The sequence below is a fragment of the Macrotis lagotis genome, chromosome 1, assembly GCF_037893015.1.
Source record: "Macrotis lagotis isolate mMagLag1 chromosome 1, bilby.v1.9.chrom.fasta, whole genome shotgun sequence".
Lineage (NCBI taxonomy): Eukaryota > Metazoa > Chordata > Mammalia > Peramelemorphia > Peramelidae > Macrotis > Macrotis lagotis.
In genome coordinates, this window is record NC_133658.1 from 799,943,787 (window position 1) to 799,969,422 (window position 25,636).

At 38.2% G+C, this 25,636-nt stretch overlaps 1 protein-coding gene across 4 annotated transcripts in view; it reads right to left on the reverse strand.

Moving 5' to 3' along the window:
* XRRA1 (X-ray radiation resistance associated 1) overlaps window positions 1–25,636 on the reverse strand; it is a 127,350-nt gene that overhangs the window by 36,546 nt on the left and 65,168 nt on the right. For all 4 annotated transcript variants that reach the window (XM_074216872.1, XM_074216870.1, XM_074216871.1 and 1 more), the window contains exons 7-9: window positions 24,341–24,413; window positions 8,500–8,597; window positions 1,518–1,651 (exon numbers count right to left, since the gene is read on the reverse strand). In XM_074216872.1, coding sequence (XP_074072973.1) covers window positions 1,518–1,651; window positions 8,500–8,597; window positions 24,341–24,413 — 305 coding nt within the window. The remainder of the gene's footprint in view (window positions 1–1,517; window positions 1,652–8,499; window positions 8,598–24,340; window positions 24,414–25,636) is intronic.

A 25,636-nucleotide genomic window follows, 5' to 3' on the forward strand; every position in this document is an offset into this window, starting at 1 on the left:
ATCTGATACTACTAAACCACCTTCCTTACTACCTTTTTTCATTATTTCTCTTAGAATTCTTGACTTTAGTTCCTCCAGATGAATTCCATTATTGTTTTCTAATAATCCTTTGTTAATTTGATAGGCATGGCATTGAATAAAGTAATTCAGGTGGCACTTTCATTTTTATTTTATTGTTCTGATCTATTCATATCCAATTTGTTATCAAGGCCTGTGAATTTCATCTTTGGAACATCTCCTGAATACACCTTCCTTTATCCTTTGGACACTATCATCACTCTGGTGCAGATGTTTATTATCACCTTCATGTTTAAATAATTGCAAAATTCTGCTTGAGGGAGGGGGAGAAGGTCTGCCTGCCTCAAATCTGTTCCCATTCCAGACACAGGTCTGGTCACGTCACCCCCTTATTCAATTAACTCTAGTGGATCCTATTATCTCTAAGATAAAATACAAAATTCTCTCTTTGGTATTCAAAGTCCTACATGATTTAGTTCCCATTCCCTTTTTAGTCTTTTTACATCTTAACACTGCACCCCTTCCCCACCTCCCTACTCACCCCCCCAAACTCTTTGACATAGTGACAACGGAGTTTTTGCTATTTATCAAACAAGACACCTCATCCCCCTGTCCTGACTCTGGTTTTCACCCAAGACTGAAATTCTCTTCATCTTTATCTATGCCTCCTGGCTTCCCTGGCTTCCTCTGAATCTCAGATAAACCTTCCCACAGCAAGCCTTTCCCAAACCCTCTTAATTCTAGTGCCTTCCATCTCTTATCCATTTATACTATATATATAGCTTGTTTGTGCACTTTTATTTGTATTTATTTATTTTTAAAGTTCCTTGAGGACAGGAATTGACTTTTGTCTTTCTGTTTCCTCCTTAGTATGTGCTTAGCTTAATTTTTTTACTAGAAGCAAACAAGACCTAGGGATATAAGGACACGTAGCCCAAGCATACAAGATTAAATTAAATAAATTAATGGATTCTATTCACTCATTTCACCTTATCACTGTTTTTCAAATATTTTTGTCTATTCCCCTGGATTCTAGGCTCTCAGATATGGTTATCTGTGTGTGTGTGTGTGTGTGTGTGTGTGTGTGTGTGTGTGTATATATATATATATATATGCATATATATATATATGTTTTATCTACTCATTAGATTGTTATCTCCTTGAAAGCTGGGATCATATCTAAACATTGTACCTCCCTTACCTCCCTAGTACTTAAGACACAGTAGACTGCTGTTTTTTTAAGTTTCTTTTCGTTTTGTTTGCAATGAATGTTGAATGCTACTACTAAGTAGGAAGGGAAGTTTGAAAGTAAATTAGGAGAGCTTGTGCCTGGGGATGGGCATATTAAAGGAGATACTGATAGTTTTAAACTATGAGGCTGGAGGAGCATGGTGAGACTAGGTTTGCAAGTTTGTAAGGGTCAATTTGAAAAATAAATTGAAAGGAGGTCCTTAGGTTCTATGAGAACTGCTGAAGCAAGGTCAGAAATAGACACTTACGGCTCTGTGACAGCCATGTTGGGAGGAAGAGAAGTAAGCCCATTGCCTGTTAGAAGCAATATCTTAAGGTGAGGCAGAATTCCCAGCTCGCGGATGGCTTCTTGAGACAAGTTATTGAATGAAAGATCCAGGTGCTAAGTTCCAAAAAGACAGTGGAAAAAAAAGTATCCAAATGTTATAATAGATTGTGTACTGTTATCAATGGGAAGAAATGCTGCTATAGTTTGCAACTCTATGTTTCCCCTTCCTTCCCATTCTTCGGGGCCCAACTCAGAAACTACTTCTCCAGAAAATCTGCCCTAGACCCCAAGCTTGAAGAGATCTCTCCTTTCTTGAATCTTGAATCTCACAGAAACCAAACCCAGTAGCCACAATAACCCTTACAAGCCCAGTCCTCCCACCCTTGGATCCCCTGTTCTAACTGATGGTTATTTCAGTTGGTCACTACATACATCTAAGTATGGGTTCCCAACATGATTCCCTTCACTTTGGAGGCTTCTCACAGCTGCCATCATTTATACCCTCAATCACTCTTCCTACCCCTTCCAGCACTAAAATCATAATCAAATAAATCTGTTACTACCAGAAAGAGTATATAATGTACTCCTCAATGGCTCCATGCATCATCCCTGTAATATTCCTAACTAAAATATCAGTCATTCCCTGTTCACCACTCTCCTATATTTGTATGCAACCTTTTTAACCTCCTTCACTGATACTTTATCCATATCATGTCCCCAAACCGTGACAATATTCCACAACTCTGATTTAGACCCCCTTACTCTTCTCTCTCTTAACTCTTGGAGACTTCATCAGTTCCCATGAGTTTAATGATCATTTCCCTAGTAATATTATTATTGTTGTTTGTCCTTTATTATGATCTATATAGTCAACCTCACTTTTTAAAACTTCCACTGTGCATCACAAATTATTTTTTGGACATAAAAACATCTCAAACTCAACATGTCTAAAACTAAATTCATTATCTTTCCCCCAAAACTCAATCCTCTTCCAAACTTTCATGTTTATGTTGAAGGAGTCATCATTTTTCCAGTCTCACCCTGGTCTAAATCTTGGTGTCATTAATTCCTCACTGTCCCTCCCCCCCATATATTTATTCAAATCTTGCTTTCTCTTTTCTAACTCTCAAATTCAAGTACTTCTCTTCATTCACATAGCTACCATGTCATCACTCCTGCCTACATTGTTGCATCAGTCTTCCAATCGATTTTCCTGATTCAAATCTCTTCCCACTTCAGTCTATCCTCCATTAAAGAGTGTTTCCTTAAGGGCAAATTGGACCCTGTAACTTCCAATTAAATAAACTCCAGAGGCTTTCTTATATCTGGAGAATCAAATAAAAACTCTTGTGTTTAGTTTTTAAAACCATATACAACCTACCTCAACCTGTCTTTCTAGTATCAGCCTCCCATACTCTATAATTCAGTCGAACTGATCTCTCTCTCTCTCTGACAAGCCACATTCCATTTGCCTTCTTTCTGTCTTTCCATTTGTCATTCTCCCATCCTGGAATCTCTCCCCATCTCTACCTCAAGTCCCTTTCTTCCGTTAAAGTGCAGCAATAATATCACCTTCTGCATGGAGCCTTTTCTGATTCTTCCATCTGCCCACAGATTGCCCTCCCTCCCAAACTACCTTGCATTCAACTACTTTGCATTTATTTTTAGATATTCTCCTTAAATTTATTCTGATATATTTATATATTTCCTCATCTCTTCAGTTAGAATGTAGACTTGTGAGTAGGTTCCTTATATTTGTATTACCAACTCCTAGCATTATAACTCGCATATAATAGATATTTAATAAATACTTGTTGAATGAGTGATCCCCTCAGTCTCACAGTGACAGAGAAGAAATCAAAACCCACAGCTCCCATTTCTGAATTCGATGGTTTACCCACTGCATCTTCTGCTCCTCCATAGGCCCGTTTGGCTTTCTCTCATTCTCCTTGTAAAGTAGGACAGAGGAGGCTGATTTGGATGGGATGTTTTTAAGCAACTTGTTCATTCATTCATTCATTCATTCATATTGTTTTGTTCAAACCTTTCCATTGTCTAATTTACATGATAATTTATATGGGAAAAGTCTGGGTTTATCTCTTTATCTCTTCTGACTAGACTGAAAGATCCTTGAGGTCAGGTATTGAATCAGATTTCAGAGTCCACAATCAGTTTATTGACCAGGCTTTTGAAAATGAATGTTGTCTTTGACTGGAATGCTTTCCCCATTCCTCTTTGTTTACTAATTTTCTAGTCAAATTCCACTTTCATCAGAAAGCCTCTCATCCTCCATGTATGTAATGGATTTCCCCCTAATGTCTCTCAGAAATTTGCTTCTTCCTTTCTAATCCAAGTGTCGTCATATTATGTGAGAGTGTGGTATGATGGCTAGAACTTTGCATGTGGAGAGGATGACTTGAGTTTAATTCTGGTCTTATTAGCTAAGTGATCTCAGTTCAGGTTATTTCATCTCTATGAGCCTCAGTTTCCTCATCTGTGAAACATAATATTTTTTACATTCCTTGTCTCATAGAATCATTAGTAGGAAAACACTTTGTAAGCTTTGTAGTGTTGTAAAAATGGAAAATATTCTTTTAGTGATGATGATCAAGACTGTTTTTTGTGTCTTAGTTCCCTTCTAGATTGTAAGTGCCACAACAGTCTTGATCTAACCTGTGTCTTTCTTAAATTCTGTATCTCCCCTTGGATATAGGACTGTGAAAACAGCTTGCATTATTAGGAAATGTTTATAGAATGAATTAAATCAGTAATCTCTTAGTCAGATGTGAACATGATAAATAAACATTAAGGAAAAATGTCTTATAGACATGGGCTATGAAAGAGTGGGAATTCTGGCTCTCTAGAAAGGGTTTAGGAAAGAGCAATAATCTTATACAATGGTTAAAACATCTCCATTCATGTCCTCCCTTTTTGTTTAACTTGTTTTCATTTGGAGGGCACCTTGGTCTTGCAAAAGCTGTCAACTCTAACTAGAAGTTTTTTCTTTTACAGGTTCTGCAATGGCCCAAGTATCAGGCATCTTGGGGCCAGCCCAATATACTATGGAGATGTTCATCATTAGGTGGTTGGCTAACATGGGATACATTGGTTTTTTTGTGAGGCAATAGTGACTTGCCCAAGGTCACTCAATTAGTAAATATCAAGTATCCAGGGCTGGATTTGAACTTAGATCATCCTGACTCTAGGGCAGTGCTCTATCCACTGAACCATCTAAGTTACCCTAACATAGGATACATTTTTGTGTTCACAACAACTCATGAGGAGGGAGTGGAGATTTAGGTCTAGAAGAGATAGAAGAATTGAAACTAGTTCTCTCATTTTATAGATGAGGAAACTAAGGCTCAGAAAGTGACTTGGCTATTCTGAATTTGAAGATGTCTGAAACAAGGAGGAAACACAATTCAATTAAAAGAAGGGTGGGGTAGAGATGGAATGCAGTGGCAGGTCTGAAATTTAGGCCCCTAATTCTTATTTGTAGTCCAGTACTATCAATTCAATTCCACAAGTATAATATTGAGAGCCAACTATAGACAAGACCTTGTAATTATGCCTTGAAGAAATATAAATAATACAGTGCTTGTCATAATAAAGCTTTCAATCTAGTAAGGAAGATGAAAGCATATACCAATAATTAAAGAATAGGAAGAAAATATAACATGAACATAAAGAACTATGAAAGTGGGGAGTGGGGAGTGGGGAGATGTCATTTCTTACTGCAGAGATAACAAATTGTTTCCAGAGGAGCCAGGGCTCCTGAGCTAGGCCTTAAAGGATAGCTACAATTTCTAGAGACAGAGACAGCATTGTTGGTACTGGTTGGTAGGGATTGGGGTAGGAGTGGGTAGTGAAGGGGACAACCCAGGCCTTAAGGATTTTGTGAGCAAAGATGTAGTTGTGAGAAAAGGTAGGGTAAGATCCATGGCTGCATCATCTTACAATATGACTGGAGTATAGATTGTATTAGGAGAGCTGCATGAGATGGGATGTTGTAATGCCGAGGCTTACAGGAGAGGCTTTATATTGATTAACAGACAAATAAAATAGAAATTAAAAAATGATTAGTGCTTAGGAGTGGTCAAAAATAAGGAGGAAGAGATTCAAAGGACAGATCATTTTGCTGGGGAATAAGGAGTGGGTTGGGATGGGGGTGGCAGACATAGTAGGGAGCAAAAGAGAAGGTGGTATCTGAGCTATGTGGAAGGTGGAGTTGGAAGGAGAAGGTAGTAGGAATGAGGAGGCCACTCTAACTGTTTGAGTAGAGCTTCTTAGACCCGTTGAGCTCCAGTGTGATTTTCCCCTGGAGTTAATTCTGTTCACAGAAGCCAACAGTTCAGTTGGATCTATTCCACAGCTGCACTTAAAGAGAGACAGATCATGGAAAAAGATATTTTTATGAGCGACATCACTAGAAAGCCCACCCTTGGTATCTTATCACCAGAGCCTTCTTTGTCACTTGAAGAGGAGAAAATCCCAAATTTGTCCAGTCCACCATTCCATCTTCTTCATTTCAAGTGTTATTATTATTATAAAGTACATTATACATCCCTTCCCTATTCACTCCTAGGACCATAGACCCTAGGAATGAAAGGGCTTCTTAAAGACTACCCTATCCAAGGGGCAGCTAGGTGGCACAATGGATAAAGCACCAGCCCTGGAGTCAGGAGTACCTGGGTTCAAATCTGGTCTCAGACACTTAATAATTACCTAGCTGTGTGGCCTTGGACAAGCCACTTAACCCCATTTGCCTTGCAAAAACATTAAAAAAAGACTATCCTATCCAATAAATTCTCCCCTGCCCCATTTTACAAGGGCTGTGAGAGTGTAAGCCAAACAGGCCTAGGGAGAAGCAGGAAGATGAAGTGGAAAGAATATCGAATTCAGAACTGGAAGTTGTGGATTGTGAATTCTGGCTCTGCTACTGTTGAGACAACGGGCCTCATTTTCCTAGTCTATAAAAGGAGATGCTAAACCTAGATAATTTTCAAGGTCCCCTCCAATTCAAGCCATGAATTTAGGGAGAGATTTCTCCAAGTTCATATAGCCACCAATCAATGACCAGGAGGCAGCTAGTCCCCAGCAATCATAAATCCCAGTCCAGAATTCTTCCTGTGCTCATCAGCAGGAGACTGTATTTATGGAGCATTTTCCAAATTAGAATTGCCCGGATCTCTGTCCTTGGATGTCCTTCATTAGGAGGTTGCAAGTTAACAATTGGCAAGATGAAGATACCTCTTGTCAGTTGACCTTGGAAATTTTGGCCTTCTTTCTCAAATTAATCTTATATACAGAAAATATTTGAAAGAGATTACTGAGCCTCTTTACCAACAGAATCTAAGTGACTTTACCCAAAGTCAGACAGGGAATATATAAATTATTGTTATTATTTTGAGAAATTAGAAGGAAACAAAATAAATGGAATTAAATAAATGCATAAATAGAATACATTAGATGAATTAATGCTCATGGACTATTAATGACCTTTTTTTCAAGACCTATTTATTCTTTTTTCATACAAAATTATAATAAAGCTGGCAATCTGAATTCCTAGCATCCAGTGGAAGGAATGGGATGAATTAGTAGGAAGGAGGCTGCTGCTGGGATACTATGAGAGCAGTGAACTGTGCCAGCTGTTGGCTATACTGAAGAGCAAAGGATGAGACAGAAAGGTGTTATAGACAAAGTAGTTTCAATAATAACTTTCATTTCTGCAGCTCTTTGAGGTTTGAAAAAAACTTTCCTCACAACAGCTCTATGAAATAGTCAGGATTAGTATGATGATTCCCATTTTGGAAATGAGGAAACTATGGTTCAGAAAGTGATTGGTCCAAGACCCAATAGCTAGTAAGTGGTAGAACAAGGTCTTGAAACCAGGTATCCTGACTCATATTACTGTGTCAATCATCTCTTGTTGTTTAGTTATTTCAGTCATAGCTGACTCTTTGTGACATTATTTGGGGTTTTCTTAATAAAGATACTGGGATGGTTTGTCATTTTTATCTGTAGTTCATTTTACAGCTGAGGAAATTGAGGCAAATATGAGTCACACTGCCAGTAAGTGTCTGAGGTTTGATTTGAACTCAAAAGTGAATCTTCCTGTTTTCAGATTCTCACTCTATCCACCTCACCATCAAGCTGCTCCATCTGCCTCTTAGGAACTCACATATCCAATGGCCTAAGGACTGCTCTATTCCTAATATATGCCTTATTCATTGAGGTCTTATATGGCAGCTGGGGACCTTTTCATCAAATCTGTGGAGGAATAGATAAGTGGTATAGTTGAACTCTATTATAAAATTTCCTAGAGTAAATTTTGGGTAAAGGTAAAATGAACCAAAGAGAGAATGATTGGGATATATGTGAGGAAGAATGTGGGTATGCCTCTAAGTTTAAAACTAAGTACACATAATCCCAGAACATGTGGTGTTAGGTCATATGTTACATATTGAATATATTTTAGATGGGGTCACATTGAAAATGATGAAAAAAATAAAAGTTCTGTGCATAAATACATAAACTTTCATTATCTGGAAAATATTATCATTATCAAAGTTCACAATTCATATAGTGTTTTATGGTTGCACACTTCATATACATTCTTTCATGTATCTCACACCCAAATTTTTGAGGTAGAGAGTTTGACTATTATTATGTACATTTTTTAGAGGAGAAAATTGAGCACCAGAGGAGTAAAATGCCTAGATGAGGACAGTCAATAAGAAAACAAATCAGGTTTCCAAGTTCCAAATCACTCTAAGAGTGATTGATATATATGGCAGTACTGACAGCATGATTCAATCTCAATTTTATTTCTAATTCAACTCTCAGAAGTACTGAACAAAAAAGATAGCAAGAGTTGTAGTTGAGGAAGGAATTCTATATCCATAATCAGAGAAATGACAGGTAGGCAAATTTTTTTAAAGATATCTTGTCTCCAGACTTACTTCCAATAATCGAAATTCTCCCGTCTTGATGCTGATAGCTTTAATTCCATTGAAACAAAGTTCCAGTTCCTTTATAGAAGGAAATGTGTGAAATACCTCTAAATAGGGGAAATAAGAAATATGATATCTGTATCTTTCATCTCATAAAGGCTCACAGATTAAAAAAATACACATATACATTGAATAGGAAACCAAATACTACAATAACAAATGAAGGATTTTATTTTTAAATTTTTTGCCATTATAGCCATTAACTTATAAAAAAAATTCAAAAACTTATTAAGGACCTACTATGTATAGAGCTTCTAAGCACTGGGAATAAAAAGGTAAATAAGAGATGGTCCCCGACCTCAAAGAGTTTATATTCTAATTTATATAATGTAAACCTTTTCATCATGATATTGGTCAGAATCATGAAAACTTGAAATAACAGAATGCTAAAATAGTAAAATCTTAGAATCAGTGACTTTTCTAATGTTACAGACTCAACACTTAGAATCACAGTCTTAAAATTATAGCTTTATAAAGAGTTTAGAATAATAGAATCTTAAACTCATGCTTAGTCATCAATCCTCTACTAAATGCCCTTATCTGATGCTTCTCCCCTAACCTAGGAGGTGGACTCCAGGTGCTCAAAGGCCAAATCAAGTGAATAAAAACTCTGGCCATCCCAACCAACCTGGAAAGGCTTCGAGGACAGGCCTAGAGATACAATAAGTCTTTATCAAGATTGGCCAGAGATGATGAATTTTTTCAGCCCCAGAAATTCTCCCAAACTTAAATTCTACAAGGGCTGAAATTCATGTCATGGAAGGGAATACACATAATATTCTTATACTGAAGTAATAAGAATATTTAAATTAGAAAGAAATCTTGGGAGTGGCTAGGTGGCACAGTGGATAAAGCACCGGCCCTGGAGTCAGGAGTACCTGGGTTCAAATCCGGTCTCAGACACTTAATAATTACCTAGCTGTGTGGCCTTGGGCAAGCCACTTAACCCCATTTGCCTTGCAAAAAAAATCCCTAAGAAAAAGTAGTTAAAAAAAAAGAAAGAAATCTTGGAATTTTGGTTGATTGGTCTCATAGAATCTGGTAATATCACAGAATTTTGGAATTATAGAATCTTAAAATCAAAGACTCTTAGAATCTCTGAGTCTACAGTGTTATACAAGAAAACAAGTTTGTGTCGGAATTTAGTAAAAGCAACAAAATAAACCAAAGACACCTTCCCTAGTTTGACCTGGGGTATAGTTCACAGGACTGTATAATGTCAGAGTTGGGAAAGGTCATAGAACATAGGCTAGAAGGAGCCTTACCAAGGCTAGAAGAAGGAGCTTAGACATCCTTTAGAATGTCAGAGTAGGAAACCAAGCAAAATTATTTATCCAAGGTCATGGGAATCATAGGCAGAGGGGAGGCCAGAATTTATATCCTCCAACTCCTTTTCCAAAACTTTCTCCTATTTCCGGCAAATGTTCAGAATGTTGACCTTGCAAAATCTTTTGATTGTCAAAAAATTGAGTTCACTAGATTTTACCTTTTAAGTCAAGAAAGTAGAATTGAACACAATAAGATTTTCAACAGTAAGGAAGATAGCAAAGGAATATTTAAATCACCAGATTGTGAGCAGAGCATTCAGTTAATTGGGGTTTATGAATCCTTTTGAAACTATTGGTAAGGAAGCTAATTTAGGAGGAGCTAGAATGTGTTGCTCTTCTTCCTGACCATATGCTGGAAATACACATCATCTTGTAGATTATGACAAAGCACTATCCTGAGAAAAGGCAATATTGTTGGATTAAAAAAATCCTCAACTGGGAGTCAGGACACCAGGATTTTAGGCATAGTTCTGTCAGACTTAGTGTGTGACTTTGGTCAAATCCCCTCTTTCTAGGTCTCAGTTTCCATCTGGAAAATTAGAAATAATGTTTACAAGCATGGTTCTTTGTTGTATTTCTCAATCTGGTGATGATTTCAGATCTTGCCTACTGGTACTCTATCCACTGTGACATTTGACTGTTCAGCAAAGAGATCAGGACTAGGATAAATAATCCTGAGCATCATCTATTTTGAGATGATGATTGAATCCATGGGTATTGATGTCAAGATGAAATGAGACAGTACAGAAAGAGAAAAAATGAAGCCCAGAATATAGTCTTGAGGAATGCCTAAGATTAATGATGTGACCTTGATGAAGAGGTAGCAAGGGAGACTGAGAAGGAATGATCAGAAGGCTAGGAAGAGATTCAGGAGAAAGCAGTGTCAGGAAAACCTTAAGAAAAGAGAGCCTCCTGGAGAAGGTGATCAAAATATCAAAGTTCAAAAACATGAAGACTGAAAAGAGGTCACTGGATCTGGTAATTAAGAAATCATTGATAACTGTAGAGAGAGCATTTTGAATTAAATAATTAATAAGAAGTCAGATTGCAGGGAATTTAGGGAGTAAAAGGAGAGAAGTGAAGGTAATGCATAAAGACAGATTTCTCAAGGACTTAGCCTTGAAAGAGTTAGGAAGATACAAGAAGCCAGTGGAGTTGGTCAACTCAAGTGAGCTTATATAAGACATTGGAGACATGTTTATAAGCAAGAGAGAACAAAGAAGATGATCAAGAGAGAATGAAGATTAGAATATATGAGAATGATAGACAGTGACATCTGTTGTTGAAGATGAGACAGAATGGGTCACTTATTTGCCTTGGCAAGGTGAAGGGCCACCTCTTCATCAAGATGGTGAAGGAAGAGATAGTGGGGAAATACATCTAAGTGATATGATAATGAGGAGTAAAGGAAGGGAGGAACTCTTAGTCCATGACCTGAGATTGTTTTTTTTTTTTTAGTGAGGGATAAGTTGATGTCCTCAGCTAAGAGGATAAGGGGAAGGTGTTAAATGGGAGAGTTGAGAAGTGAGAAAAAAAAAGTTGAGAAATATCACTGTGCTGAGTGGGATAGAGAAACAATTAGGGATGTGTAAAATGATTGCCTCGCTGCAGTGAGGGCCCAGTTGAGATTCCGTAATATAAATCTATAATTGATCTAGCTAGCATTTTTTGGCAATTCTCCCCAGTTCTGTTCAGTAGCAAGAATAAAGACTATGGATGGTGAGAATAATCCAAGGTTGGGGCTTGGCTGGGCCCCTAGTTTCTCTAGTTTGAACCTTTTTGATTTATCCTAAAGCTGCTTCTAAAGCTATCGATGGCAATAAAATAAGGGGCAAAAGGCTCAAGTAAAAGGATAGTGCAGAACTGACCTCATTCACCAAAGGATTGAGATAACAAAGAGGAAAGAATAGTGCAGAAGGTTAGAAGTATCTGGTAAAGAATTGACAGATGAAGAAATTAGAAATCACAATGAAGGCAAATAACAGGATGAGAGGTTGTAAGGCAGAAGAAAAGATAAAATGATGATTAAGACTAGATAAAGGAATTTCAGAGTTAATCAACATGGAAGTTAGTGATGGTAAAATTAAGGGCAGAGACATTTCTTTTTGTAGATAAGGGAAATGAGTAAATTGAGGAACTGGGAAGTTATAGATTTGAAAGTGTATTTATATGTATGTTGATGTTCCTTAGTATGATGAAAAGAGATGGAGTGGAGACACAGACTGTGGACCAACCACAGAATTCATTGATACACTGTCCTGGGAAGTGTGGTTAAAAAACAGTTACTAGAATCATGATTGGATGATAAATTTCTATTGAATGAACCTCAAAGGAATAGTGATTACTAACTGAAACTGGCAATGAGAGTCTGGAATTAGAAATGGGGAGAAAGGAGTATTCTGATCTGTCACCTCAACCAGTGAGTTGGTAGAGAGGGGATTATAGGTAAAAGTACAGCCAGTACTGGAAGTAGTAGCCAGGAATTCAGTGCTAACAGGAGAAAACCAGGTCCCAAATAGAAATAGAAGAGGAAAAGAGAAAGGAAAAGGTTTAAGATGAAAGGGAGTTGGTTAGTTATGGGGCAAGGCATTCCTGTGCTCTAGAGAGCACAGTTGAAGAGGCAGGGAGCTATGAAGTGGAATATTTGTTTGGGGTAGAATTGAGGAGGGTGTTTGTCCTTCATTTTCAAAGAGGACTCATGACATTAAGAGGGTGATGTCTTGACTAGTAAGTGAATTGAATTTAAGTGAGCCAGGACTGTGTACAAACTCATCAGACTCACTCTCTCTTCCAAAGTCCAGTGGCAAGATATAGGTCAGGACATCTGGCAATGTGAGGGGAATGTGGTTTTTAGTGACATTCAAGGCTTCCAAGTCACTGGGGATGTGGAATATGGAAGGGGGGAAGATAATGGTATGGTTGGATTATATTAACCATTGGAGAATGAATCCACAGAGAGTATCAGTGACTGTTGAAAGAAGTAGGTATTTGGATCAATGTACAACATGGAAACAAAGTAAAGACTGACAAATTGCTTCCTGTGGGGGTGGGGAGTGGGAAGTAAGACTGAGGGGAAAATTGTAAAACTCAAAATAATTAAAATCTTTAATATATGTAAAAAAAGAAAGCAGGTGATTAGAGTGTTAAAGGCTCTCTTGAGGCCCAACCTTATAATATGTGTTGAAGCTGTATCCTATGAGGCCCAAGCAAGATATCTAGTTTACAGCAGGCAGGAGCAAGTTAAAGTATAGTTTGGGAGGGTCAAGCGAGGAGATTATTCCAGGTGGGTCTTATCCAAGAAAAAAGCCTCCAGAACACTGGAAAAGTTTTTAAGTTTATAAGGTGACGGTTAAAATTTCTAATTTTACAAATGAATAAACTGAAGACTGAAAAAGCTGGGACATGTCCAAAGTAAAATGGTGGAACATCTGGGATTCAAATCCAAGTTTCCTGATTCTTAGTTTAGTATTCTTTCTATTGTACTATGTCTGCTTTTAGTCCTTCTCAGGAGAGTCTTGTATGACTCCAAATGTCTATAGAATGTTCTGCTTTCAAATAGTCTTGGAGTAACTCAGGGATAGTTTTTCCTCAGGGAATCAAATTCTATTTTTCCTTACCAATGGGCTATAATTGTAACTCAAATATATACACATATTTATACATATGTATTTGTGTATGTATACATATTTATCTATATATGCCATACACCCATCTATCTGCACACACACACACACACACACACACACACACACACACACAAACATATACCTTCCCCAAGTCCAAAAACAACTGGCACATGGTGTTCCCAAATTGCCCTTTCTTTATCTGAACTTATCTGAAGTATTTTAAATATTGTGAAATCCTGAATGGAATTGTACAAAGTACCCTTGAAAGGGAAGAGCAAGGGAGCATAAGTGATTATGAAGTTGACCTGAGGAATTAGGCAGAAATGGTGCCTGAGTCAGCAACAAAGTCAACATTCTCTTGGCTCAGACCTGCCCATTAATTCCAGTCAGTTAATGAACCAAGACTAGAAGCTTCCCTTGGACCATAAACAAGGGAAGTGAGGGAGATGAGTGATGATGAGGAACAGACAATGTTTATCTAGGATCCTAGATTGGAGAGCTTACCTAAACTCACTTTATAGTGACATAAAAAGAAATGGAGGCTAACAAGATTTGTGACTCCAAGGAAAAATGAGAGTGCGCAGTATGGAGTGTGCAGATGATGTTGACCAAAGATTGAATGATTTTATGATCCTGTAAGTAGATCCTTCCATTCTAAACTCAAGTCTCATCCAATATCATCTTATAGATAATGAAACTGAGGTCCAGAAGGGGAAGTGACTTATGCAAGATTCACACAAGTTAGCAACAAGGACTACACATTCCTATTCCAGGATTTTTTCCACTACACTGTATTTCCTTGTTCTTGCTGTATCATCCTGGACAAGTCAGTTAACCTCTGTTTGCCTTAGTTTCCTTATCTGTAAAATGGATAACAATACCACCCACCTCCTAGGTTTGTTGTGAGGATCAAATCAGATAATAATCATATAGGGCTCAGCACAGTGTATGGTAAACCATACACTCTAAATGAATTCTAGCTGTTACTGTTGTTCTTAAATACAGGGCCTTGCTTATTCTGGAGGCCAATGTGTTACTTCATCCCTATGGAGACCCCTCATCTCGGAATTTGTGCGAGTGCTCCCTGGATGGCCAGGACTTGAACTCAGGTTTTCCTGATTCCAGGGTCACCTCTCAGCCTTGGTCAGAGCAAGTGCTTGATAAAGAGTTGTGGAATTAAGTTGAATTGAACTGACCTCCAGACCACTTCATGACAAGGAAAATATCTCTGAAAAGCTTATCAGTTCTTTTACTGGTTGTTTTGTTTTCCTTTTTTCTCAGTAACTGTTAGGACTGGGAAGGGAGAGAAGGGCTGCAAGGCTGAAGGGTGGAACAGATAGGGATGCTTCGGGTGCCCTTTAACAGCTTAAGCTAGTGGTGGCTCATTGCTTTGGCACTTCTTCCAGAGTATTAGGAATGGGCTGGTGGTCCAAAATTGGATTAAACCAGTCTATAGACAATGGTGAGCAAGAGGGCCTAGGATTAGAGTAAGGGGAAAGCTAGTTGAGGCTCAACATGCTTCCATGCCCAGAGTGTGAGACTTGTGTCTACTTCTGTACATAGTCATGTGTCACACTATCAATCAATTCAACACCCTCACTTCACAGATGGGGAAAGTAAGCCTAGGAAAGGGAAGTGACTTGCCAAAGACAGCATAGGGTGAGCAGGTGTCCAATACAGTGTTTAAACCCAGGTCCACTCATTCTATCTGTACTTGTTTCTGGTGGTGGTTCATCCCCAAAATCAAAATTATTTAACAGAAGAGATGTCATCATGGTGTGTGTGTGTGTGTGTGTGTGTGTGTGTGTGGATGGAGAGTATGAATGGAGGAGGGTGAGGGGCTGAGTGCTCAGTGGTTCCAGGCATTGCAGAATAATAACTTTGCATGAATCACCTTTTTTTCACAGTTGAGATTTCAGTGGATAGTTAGTCCAACTCATACCTGAATGAGAATTCCTTCCTACTACAACATAGTAAAAAAAAAAGAAATGATGATTTATCCTTGGCTTAAAGACTTCTACAAGAGGGAAGCCACTCTCTCACTTTTCCATAGCTTTAATTACAAAGTTTTTGCCTTCCATTAAAACTAAATTTGCAACCTCTGCCCTTTGATCCTGGAGTCAAAGCCTAATCCATTAAAACCCCTTACCAGAAAAACATCTTTTCATCATTGTACAATTATGGCATTTATCTTGTATTTGGGAAATATGTTTCTTGAACTTATGTATGTCTTAAATTCATCCCAATTAAATGTCATATTAGGAGTCAGCATAATTTTCTTATCTATTATCCAGTGTCTTAACTATCTTTCCAAGCTTTGTGACTTGCATAGTTGATCAATTTTCTGTCTATCCCTTTAACTAAGCTAGGGGTAAGAATGTTAACTAATTATAGATTCCCCCAAGACATTTCCCAGGAAACCGTATTTTAAAATGAAATCAAACCATTGATGACTAATCTTTGAGACTGATCGTTCAATCAGTTCTTAAATCCATCTAATTGTACTATTGCCAAACATTTATCTCTCAATTTCTTCCATAAAAATAGCATGAGAGACTTCAGTCCTTCAGTAAATAAATGAGCAAATTAAATTTACAACATTCTTCTAATCTACCAGTTTGGTAATGCTGTCAAAAAAGGAAATAAAATTAGTTTGGCATTGCTTTCGCTTGCTAAAAAAAGTTGGCTCTTTGTGATTGAGGCTTCCTTTTCTAAATATTTACCAAGCATAATTTTCCCAGAAATCAAGAGTCAAATTCCCTGGACATTTGCTGATTTCAATCTTAGTCCTTTTTTTTCTTTTTCCCACATCAGAACAACATCTGTCTTGCTCTAATAATGTTGAACTTCTATTCTCTAAGATCTTTCCAATATCACTAACTGGTTCAGCAATCACTTCCAACAAACAAACAAACAATTCTTTCAGTATTCAAGGACATGTGGTTCATTTGGCGCAGGTAACTTGAATTTATCAAGAACAGCTAAAATCTCTCTTGTTACCTCCATATTTAAACATTGTCCAGTCCAAAGATCATTCTTCTTGGTAGAGAAACAAAGATAAGAGTAGAACTGAATAACTCTTCTATCACAAGTTAACATTCTTCCATTCACTTCAAGAAGTGGTCCCATTTCTTCTCTTTTGTAGGTTCTTAAAAAATGTAGATTGTCATCCTTCATTTCCCTTGCCATTCTCTATTCAGTTTTGAGTCTTAGCAGTCCTGTTGTTATACTAACAGGATAGGGATGCTTTCATATTCATCTGCTTGTTATCTGTCATTTCTTCCATCTTCTCTATTTATATATTAATTATCTAAATTAATTGGCAAGCTCTCTGTGTATTCACATAGGCCTCTTCTGTTTTTCTAACCATGTTCTGAATAGAGGATATTCAATTCTTTTTTGTTTTCTTTTTTATTTAATATTTATTCTCATTTTGTACAATGTTTTTTATACATTAATAAAATATTCTTCTTTAAGAGTAAACAAAATAGCCCCCCCCCAAAAAATATAGACTCACTTGAGCTATAAAGTAAAGGGGAGAGAAAAAAATTAAAATTAAAATAAAAAAATAGTAATAATTGTAGGTATAGCCAGGTGGTGCAGTGGATGGAGCACCAGCCCTAGAGCCAGGAGTACCCAAGCCCATATCCATCTCCGTACACCCAACAATCACCCAGCTGTGTGACATGCAGCCATCCCAACTCCACTGCCCTGCATAAACCAAAAAAAAAAAAAAAAGGAAAAAGAAAATAGTAATAATAGTAGGGGTGGCTGGGTGGCAGAGAGAGCACTGGCCCTTGAGCCAGGAGCACCCGGGTCCAAATCCGGCCTCAGACACCCAATAATCACCCTTCTATGTGGCCCCAGGCAGGCCACCCAGCCCCATTTGCCCTGCACCCCCCAAAAATAATAATAATAATAAAAAATGTGCTTAAGTCTGTGTTCCAACACCACCAACTCTGTCACAGGTGGATCACATTCTTTATGATAAGTCCATCACAAAAGTTACTTCCATATTTTTCCACCATTGCCATTGCTGATCGCAACTCCCTCCTTTCTTATTTCTCCACTACCATGTACTATATTTTCTCTCTCCTTTCACTGACTCTGCTGTAGAGTAGCTGAGTGGTGAAGCAGAGAGATCCCTGGCCCTGGAGCCAAGAGGCCACGAGCCCACATACCACCCCTAAGGCCCAGCATCCACCTGGCCCTATGGTCCCAGACAGGCCATCCAATCCCAGCCCCTTGCAAAAAGTAAAAAAGAAAATGCATTATATCTGACCACTCTCCCCCCTCCCATGGTCCATCCTCTCTTCCATCACTCACATCCCCACCCCTTCCCCGTGTCCCCCCTCCCTTCTTACTCCAGATGTCAGATGTCTATACCCCATTGAGTATATATGCTGTTTCCTCTCCTAGCCATCTCTGATGAGAGCTAAGATTCCCTCATTCCCCCTTGCCTTCCCCCCTTCCACATCATTGCAATAGCTCATTGTAATAAAGAAAAATCTTATTATATGAAATATCTTGGCCTATTCCCCCCCCTCTCCTTTTTCTTTCTCCCATTACATTTCCCTTTTTTCTATTGACTCCATTTTTATACTATATTTTATCTTCAAATTCAGCTTTCTCCCATGCTTCATCTATAAAAGCTCCTTCTACCTGCTTTATTAAATGAGAAGTTTCATATTGGTATTATCAGTGTAATTTTTCTATACAGGAATACATGCAGTTCATCATCATTAAGTCCCTCATATTTTCCCCTTCTCCTCCACTCTTTGTGCTTCACCTGAGTCCTGTATTTGAAGATCAAACCTTCTGTTCAGCTCTGGCCATTCCAACAGGAACATTTGAAATTCCCCTGGTTCATTGAAAGTCCATCTTTTTCCTTGGAAGAGGACATTCAGTTTTGCTGGGTAGTTGATTCTCAGTTGCATTCTAAGCTCTTTTGCCTTCTAGTATATTATATTCCAATCCCTACGAGCTTTTAATGTAGTTGCTGCTAAGTCCTGTGTGATCCTGACTGCAGCTCTATGGTATTTGAATTGTGTCCTTCTGGCTGCTTTATATTTTCTCTTTGACTTGGGAGTTCTGGGACTTGGCTATAATATTCCTAGGGGTTGGTTTTTTGGGATCTCTTTCTTGGGGGGATCGGTGGATTCTTTCCATTTCTATTTTGCCCTCTGCTTCTACAATATCAGGGCAATTTTCCTGTAGTAATTCTTTGAAAATGATCTCAAGGCTATTTTCCTGATCATGACTTTCAGGTATTCCAATAATTTTTAAATTATCTTTCCTAAATCTGTTTTCCATATTAGTTGTTTTTTCAATGAGATGTTTCACATTTTCTTCTAATTTTTCATTCTTTTGGTTTTGAAGTATTGAGTCCTGATTTCTTGTAAAATCAGCAATCTCCCTGAGTTCTATTCTTTGTCTGAAGGATTTGTTTTCCTCAGAGAGCTTTCTTATCTCTTTTTCCATCTGGCCAATTCTGCTTTTTTAAAGCATTCTTCTCCTCAATAACTTTTTGCACTGTTTTATCCATTTTGCCTATGCTGGTTTTTAACATGTTATTTTCTTCAGCATTTTTTTGGCTCTCCTTGACTAAGCTGCTGACTTCATTTTCATGTTTTTCCTGCATCTCTCTCATTTCTTTTCCCAATTTTTCTTCTATCTCTGTCATGGCCTGAGCCCAATTTCTGTTTTTCTTGGAGTCTTTAGATTCAGGAGCTTGTACCTCCTCATCTTCAGATTGAGTGTTTTGATCCTTTTTGGGATCACAGGAAAAGTATTTCTCAATGGTGTTTCTCTTTTTTCTCTTTTTTCTCTGCTTACTCATTTTCCTAGCCTGAGCCTGTTTTGGGGGGTGCTTCCTGAGCTTTTGGGACACCCCAACAAGGATCTCAGTGTGTGAGGCTCTGTCCTCCCTCCTGGTCTGTGAGTGATCATAAGCACTCCCTTCTGCCACCGGGCTGAGGTGGGAGGGGCCCTGCTCTTCTCTGGGGCGGGGCCTAGACTGTGATCAGGATCTGAATGTGGTCAGAACCCCAGAGTCCTTTTCCAGGGACAGAGGACAGAGCTCGGCAGTCTCTCTCCATTCCCTTCCTAGGCTCAGTGTACTCATGCCTTGTGGGCTCTTGCTTACCATCTCTGTCTGCTTCTGGTTCCTGGATTGGGGCTGCCCTTGCCACTGCTGCTCGCTGTGTGCCCTGAGGGCTGGGCTTCACGTGCTCACTCTGGCAGAGGCCCCCCGCTGTTCCCCTAAGTTGTTCCTGGTGCTCCCTGGGTATGGTCAGGAAACTGCTCCCACTGCTGTGAGCTGCTACTCCCAGCACCCTGGGGCTGTCTCTGGGAGGCTGAAGTTCCTTCGCTCTGGTGGGCCACCCCTCTGGTGGGCTACCCCTCTGACCCGGTGGAGCCAAGCCTTTCTGCTCTTTTCCAGGTTACCTTGGATTGGAAAATTGCCTCACTGGATCCCTCTGTGGGTTCTGTCCCTTGAAAATGTATTTAGAGTCCTTAGTTCATAAGTTTTGCTCCATAGCAACTAAGATAAGGTCCTTTCCTGTTGCTATCTTTGCTCCACCACTCAAAATTACAGATTCTAAGGCAAAATAGTCACTTCTACTCCTGCAACCAATTCTTTTCTACTGGTGATAATTATTTCTAGAGTTGATGGTTCCTTTAACTTTTAATTTTTATTTATTTTTATTTTTAGGTTTTTTTGCAAGGCAATGGGGTTAAGTGGCTTGCCCAAGGCCACACAGCTAGGTAATAAGTATCTGAGGCCGGATTTGAACTCAGGTACTCCTGACTGCAGGGCCAGTGCTCTATCCACTGCACCACCTAGCCGCTTCCCCTTTAACTTTTAAATGATGAAATTATTAAAATTAGAACTTATTAACTCCTTGATTTAGATGGGGGGGGACAGAGGGGGAAGAGAGAAATCAGTAGGCGTCTGTGGACTATTGAAATCCCTAGATCATGCTTCTGTGTTACACTTGTGTCTTTTTTTCCTGAACTCATTCATTTCCTCTTTCTGTCCGGGTTGTCTGTAGCATATTCCCATGATAAAAACATCTGTTTCTTCTACTGATATTCTATTCCCCAAAGATCTTTACACAGAATTATCTCAACCATGCTTTCCCCCACTTTAGTTCTGGACTTCCTCTTTATAATGCTAACCTCGCCACATCACCACTTACACTCATCCAAATCTTAAAATACGTACTTATGAGACCCATTCCAGGTATGGGTTTCATTCTACCAATCTCAATGATATAAATGATGTCAAATTTATCTCTTCATGTTAGGGCCTTTGTTCATCTCTTGTTACTGAAAATCTAGGCTTTTGATTAGAAAGTTTTGAGGTCATGGGTTTTACTACTGACTGTTTTCTTAGACTTTATTTCTTATGAGTATCATATGTATATATGTATCAACAACTACTTTTCCTTCACTGTAACTTCTTCCCATGTTACCTAACTTGGTGGATATATATACACACTCACATATATATATATATATATATATATATATATATATATATATATATATGTACGTATGTACATATATATATATATATATATATATATATACACACACACACATATAGTCTTTCGTCCACCATCCTCTTTAATATGAGATGCCTTTGATCAGATTTGAAAGACAGAAGGCAAACACATTCTTACCTACTTTTGTAGGCATATTCTACCCTCCCTATGAATCTGCATTCCTCTGTTTTAAGCCATGTTTCAGAAACCCAAATCCTATTCTCAGAAATTGTCCTCTTAACCAGCTGTTCACCTTTTGACTTCAGAGGATGGCAACAATTAAAAAGCAACTTGCGCCCCTAAAATCTTCAGTTTCTTGTCCAAGACTTCATGATTTTTGGCAATCCTTTCCAAATTCCTTCTGGAAATACAATTTGTACCCCATATGAACTGGGGCATAGCTATCTCTTTTGATAAGTTCTCTGATATCTCTTGGCTATCTGAAGACATCTCTAATACCACTGGGTTGACAAATAGCTGCCTCAATTCCCTGGGCAGGTAGTCAAAATCACCGCTACTCTCATCTTTGTCTACTCTGATCTTGACTTCTGTCCTCTGGAGCCAAGCAGAACACATCAAGCCTCTCTTCCCTATCACAAACTTTTTGAATATTCAAAGCCCTGTTGTAGGGTCTCCTGACCCTTTCTTTTTTCCAAGGTAAACATTTCCCTTTACTTGATCCTTGCATGGAATGATCTTGAGGTCATTTTTTTTTTAATTTTTGAAAAACCATTCTGGCTTCCCATTTTTCCATGTTCTCTGGAATATCTATGTCCTCCCTAAAATATCATATCTGGTACTAAATATACTAATTCCATAGGGCATCCAAACAATGCAAAGTATAATGGGACAATCAATTCCTCTATAATTTACACTGTCTCTGTTAATTTAGCACAAGATCCTATTACCATATATCATATGTCATATGTCTACCATTCATATTCCTTATAATTCATATTCCATTCACATACCTTCCTATCTTTTCTAGATGCTCTTCTACCTAGCCATTTCTCCCCATCTTTAACTTGTAAAATTGTTTAGAATTGAAGTATACATCTTTATGTTTATTCCTAATATATATTTTCATAATTTCTTATTAGATTGGTTCAATAATCTATCTAGTCAATGACATTTCATATTCTGAATTCAACATTCAGTTTTATCATTCCCAGTTCTGTGTCAACTGCAAATTTGAAGAGCATGCATCCATTCCATATGAGGGTCAACTTGGGATTTAATCAAGTTATGGATAAAAATGTTACAATTTTTCTGGAGATGTCTATTGGGTGCTCCAAGGATCTGTGCTTGTTTATGCTATTTAGCATGGTTAAAACACTACAGTAGTGAATCTTCCTGTGAAGTCATTATTTTAGTGACCCCTCTTCCCCACTGTTTTTCTGGGTTGACTGTTTCATTTTCTAATTGTTATAAACTCCTAATATATGCTTTGATTTTGGATCTTGGTGATCTCTATCTTGATTCTATATGACCTCCAATTTACTTTCTCAATCAGAATTTGGAAAATATAATCTTAATCATCAGTAACATTTGGATCCTCCCTTCTTAATAGCTCTGAAATTTTGTGTTCCTCTTTCCAGTTTTAACATTCTGTATTCCAAGGTATCTTCCAATGCTAATATTCTTATGTTCTAAGGTTACTTCTAACATTCTGTATTCCAAAGATCTTTTCTGCTCTGCCATTCTGTATTCTAGGGTCCCTTCCAGCTCTAACATTCTGTGTTTTAAGTTCCCTCCCTGCTCAGACATTCTATTTTCAAGAACCCTCTCAGTTCTGACATTCTATATTCTAAGGCTCTTGACAGTTCTGACATTTTCTGTTCCAAGATCCCTTCAGGTCTGAAATTCTGTTTCCTAAGGTCCCTCTCAGCTCCTAAAGTCTTCGTTGTATGATTTCATTTAGTTCTCACATTCTACATTCTAAGGTTTTCTTATATAGGTGTTTTCCTTTCCCTTTGATTCTGTGTATATTTCACTTTCCTCTTTTGGAATATATTTTTCTCTTTCCTATTTTTACAAATCTCTGTAATCTTCAAAACCAGTTAAGTCAACTTTCTTCCATAAACCTCCCTAAACCACTCCAGTACACATTTACCCCTTCTTCCCTCTCTATCTACTTCTCTAACATTTGCCATCTCTTATCATCGATTGAACCATTCTTTTGTACTGTCTTATGTTATCTTTATTAGTATCTCAAGCTATTATTTATATTTGTATTGACTTTCACAGAATTACAAAGTACCTTATACTCATGATCTCATTTCATTCTCACAACAGACCTGTGAGGTACTATTTTATAGTCAAGGAAACTGAAGGTCAGAGAGATTGAGTCATATGCATATATAGTCATTAAGTTTATGGTCTTTTCTCCTCAAGCAGATTATGATCTCCTTCAGGACAGGATCTTTATTATATATGTATTTGTATCTAAGACAGTTCCTGGCACAATCTCTTACATTCATTAGTTGTTAATTAGATTTAATTCAATAAAACTTTATTAAGCACCTTCTTGTAGAGCCCTGTGTTAGGTAGGCACTGGATCAGATGAAGATACAGTCCATTCCCTCACAGAACTCCAAACAGAGTCAAAGAAGGCCACATATATACTGATTTCAATATACCAAAGAGAAACTAATTTAAATTGGCAGATGAACTTATTTCTCATGATTCCAATAACAACCTCGTGAGTTGTGGAGCTGAGAAAAATTCATCACCTGGTGATCCCTTTTCTGGTCAAGAACCTCTTTGCACTTAGCCAGGCTGGTCCTCAAATGACAGACATTTCATTGCAAGGCCCATAACTGAAGCCTTCCAGAAACTTGTGTCTTTGACACAGACTTCAAGAATTTGGGGTAACCTCTAAACCATGATGGGGCATCTGAGGAGGATTTCAGTGCAGGGACACACCTCTATACCTGCATTATACAATAACTCAATAAGTAAGTTAGAGAGATTGCAAACCATGTGGAAGAGAGGAAGAAGGTCATTCCTGATTGGGTTGAGGAGGGAAAGCCTCACAGTGAAGGTAGCACCTGAGGTGGGCTTTGAAGAAAGGGCAAGGTGTCAACAGGCAATAGTGTGGGTGGGCAGACAAGCATGTGGATACAGGAACCTCTCCTTGAGTTCCACAGTGATGTGAGACTGAAGCTCAGGAGAGAAGTTAGGCTTAGAGAGCTGGGGGAGGAAAGCCCATCAGTGAGCAACAACTGAATCAGAACAAATGAGAGCTTGTGTGGGACAGGAGCATTTCTGCCAGGGGACTGCTTACCCAGAGGTAACAAGTTTTCTGATGCATTGATATAAGCGACAGAGTCAAAGTGCCTGAAGTCCTTTTCCTTAGCCTGGAGGGACAGGAAGATGAGACAAAACAAAGCAAAACACATTATTATTACCATATCAGGAAAACTCAGTGGGCTTTAGGGCAATATTCTGTGGAAAGTTATGACTTATTAAGTATAGCAGAATTATTGTGAGATGATTAGCTATGATGGACTCAGCTCCTCTCAGCACTTCAGGGATCAAGAACAATTCTGAGGAGAGACTAGGTGGTGCAGTGGATAGACTGGCCCTGGAGTCAGGAGTACCTGAGTTCAAATTCAGCCTTAGACACTTAATAATTACCTAGCTGTGTGACCTTGGTCAAGCCACTTAAACCCATTTGCCTTGCAAAAAAAACAACCTTAAAAAAAAACAATTCTGAGAGATCTGTGATAGAAAATGCCCTTCACATCCAGAGAAAGAACTAGGGAGTTTGAATGCAGAACAAAGCATACTATGTTCACTTTTAAAGACTTCTTTTATGTTTTCTTTTCTATTCTTTTTCGTGGTTTTCCCCCTCTTTAGTTCCAATTCTTATTTCACAACATGACTAATATGGAAATATGTTTTTAAAAAGTATAATAGAACTTTGGTATAGTCTACTACGAATCTAATTACTCTCCTATTCATATCTATAGAGGTCATTGCACTCAGTGTAAAATTTGGAAAGTCTGAAAAAAGACAGGAGGGGAGATGACACTGGCTGAATTGTAGAAGATAGAAAATTAAGAATTCTGGACTGCTGAATTTAAATCTTAACTTTGCCATTTATTACCTGTGTGACTCTGAACCAATGGCCCCCTTCTTCTCCTTGGCTAAACAAACCCATCCACATGCTCCTTCAATCCCAAATCATCTCATCCCATCTTTGCCAGATTATTCCCTCTCTCATTCCTACCTTCTTTTAAATCTTCAGTCTTTTCCTACCTACTAGCCTCTTCTCTGCTGCCTACAAATATGTTCCTGTCTTCCCCATCTTTAAAAAAAAATAAACCATTTGATATGATAAAGCCAACTGGCTAGCATCTTATATCTTTCTTCTTTCTTTATTATATTTCTTGGGAAATCCAACTGTACTCTGTTGTTCTCTTCTCATCTACACTATCTGAATCCCTTCATAGTTTATAAAATTTTGTAGATTGCAATTTATAATGTGCTACATGGTACTAAGAATTTGTGCTTGGTCCTGTGCTATGACTTGGACTGAGGCAGGAGCAGAATGCTTTATCAGATTTGTAGGCGACCC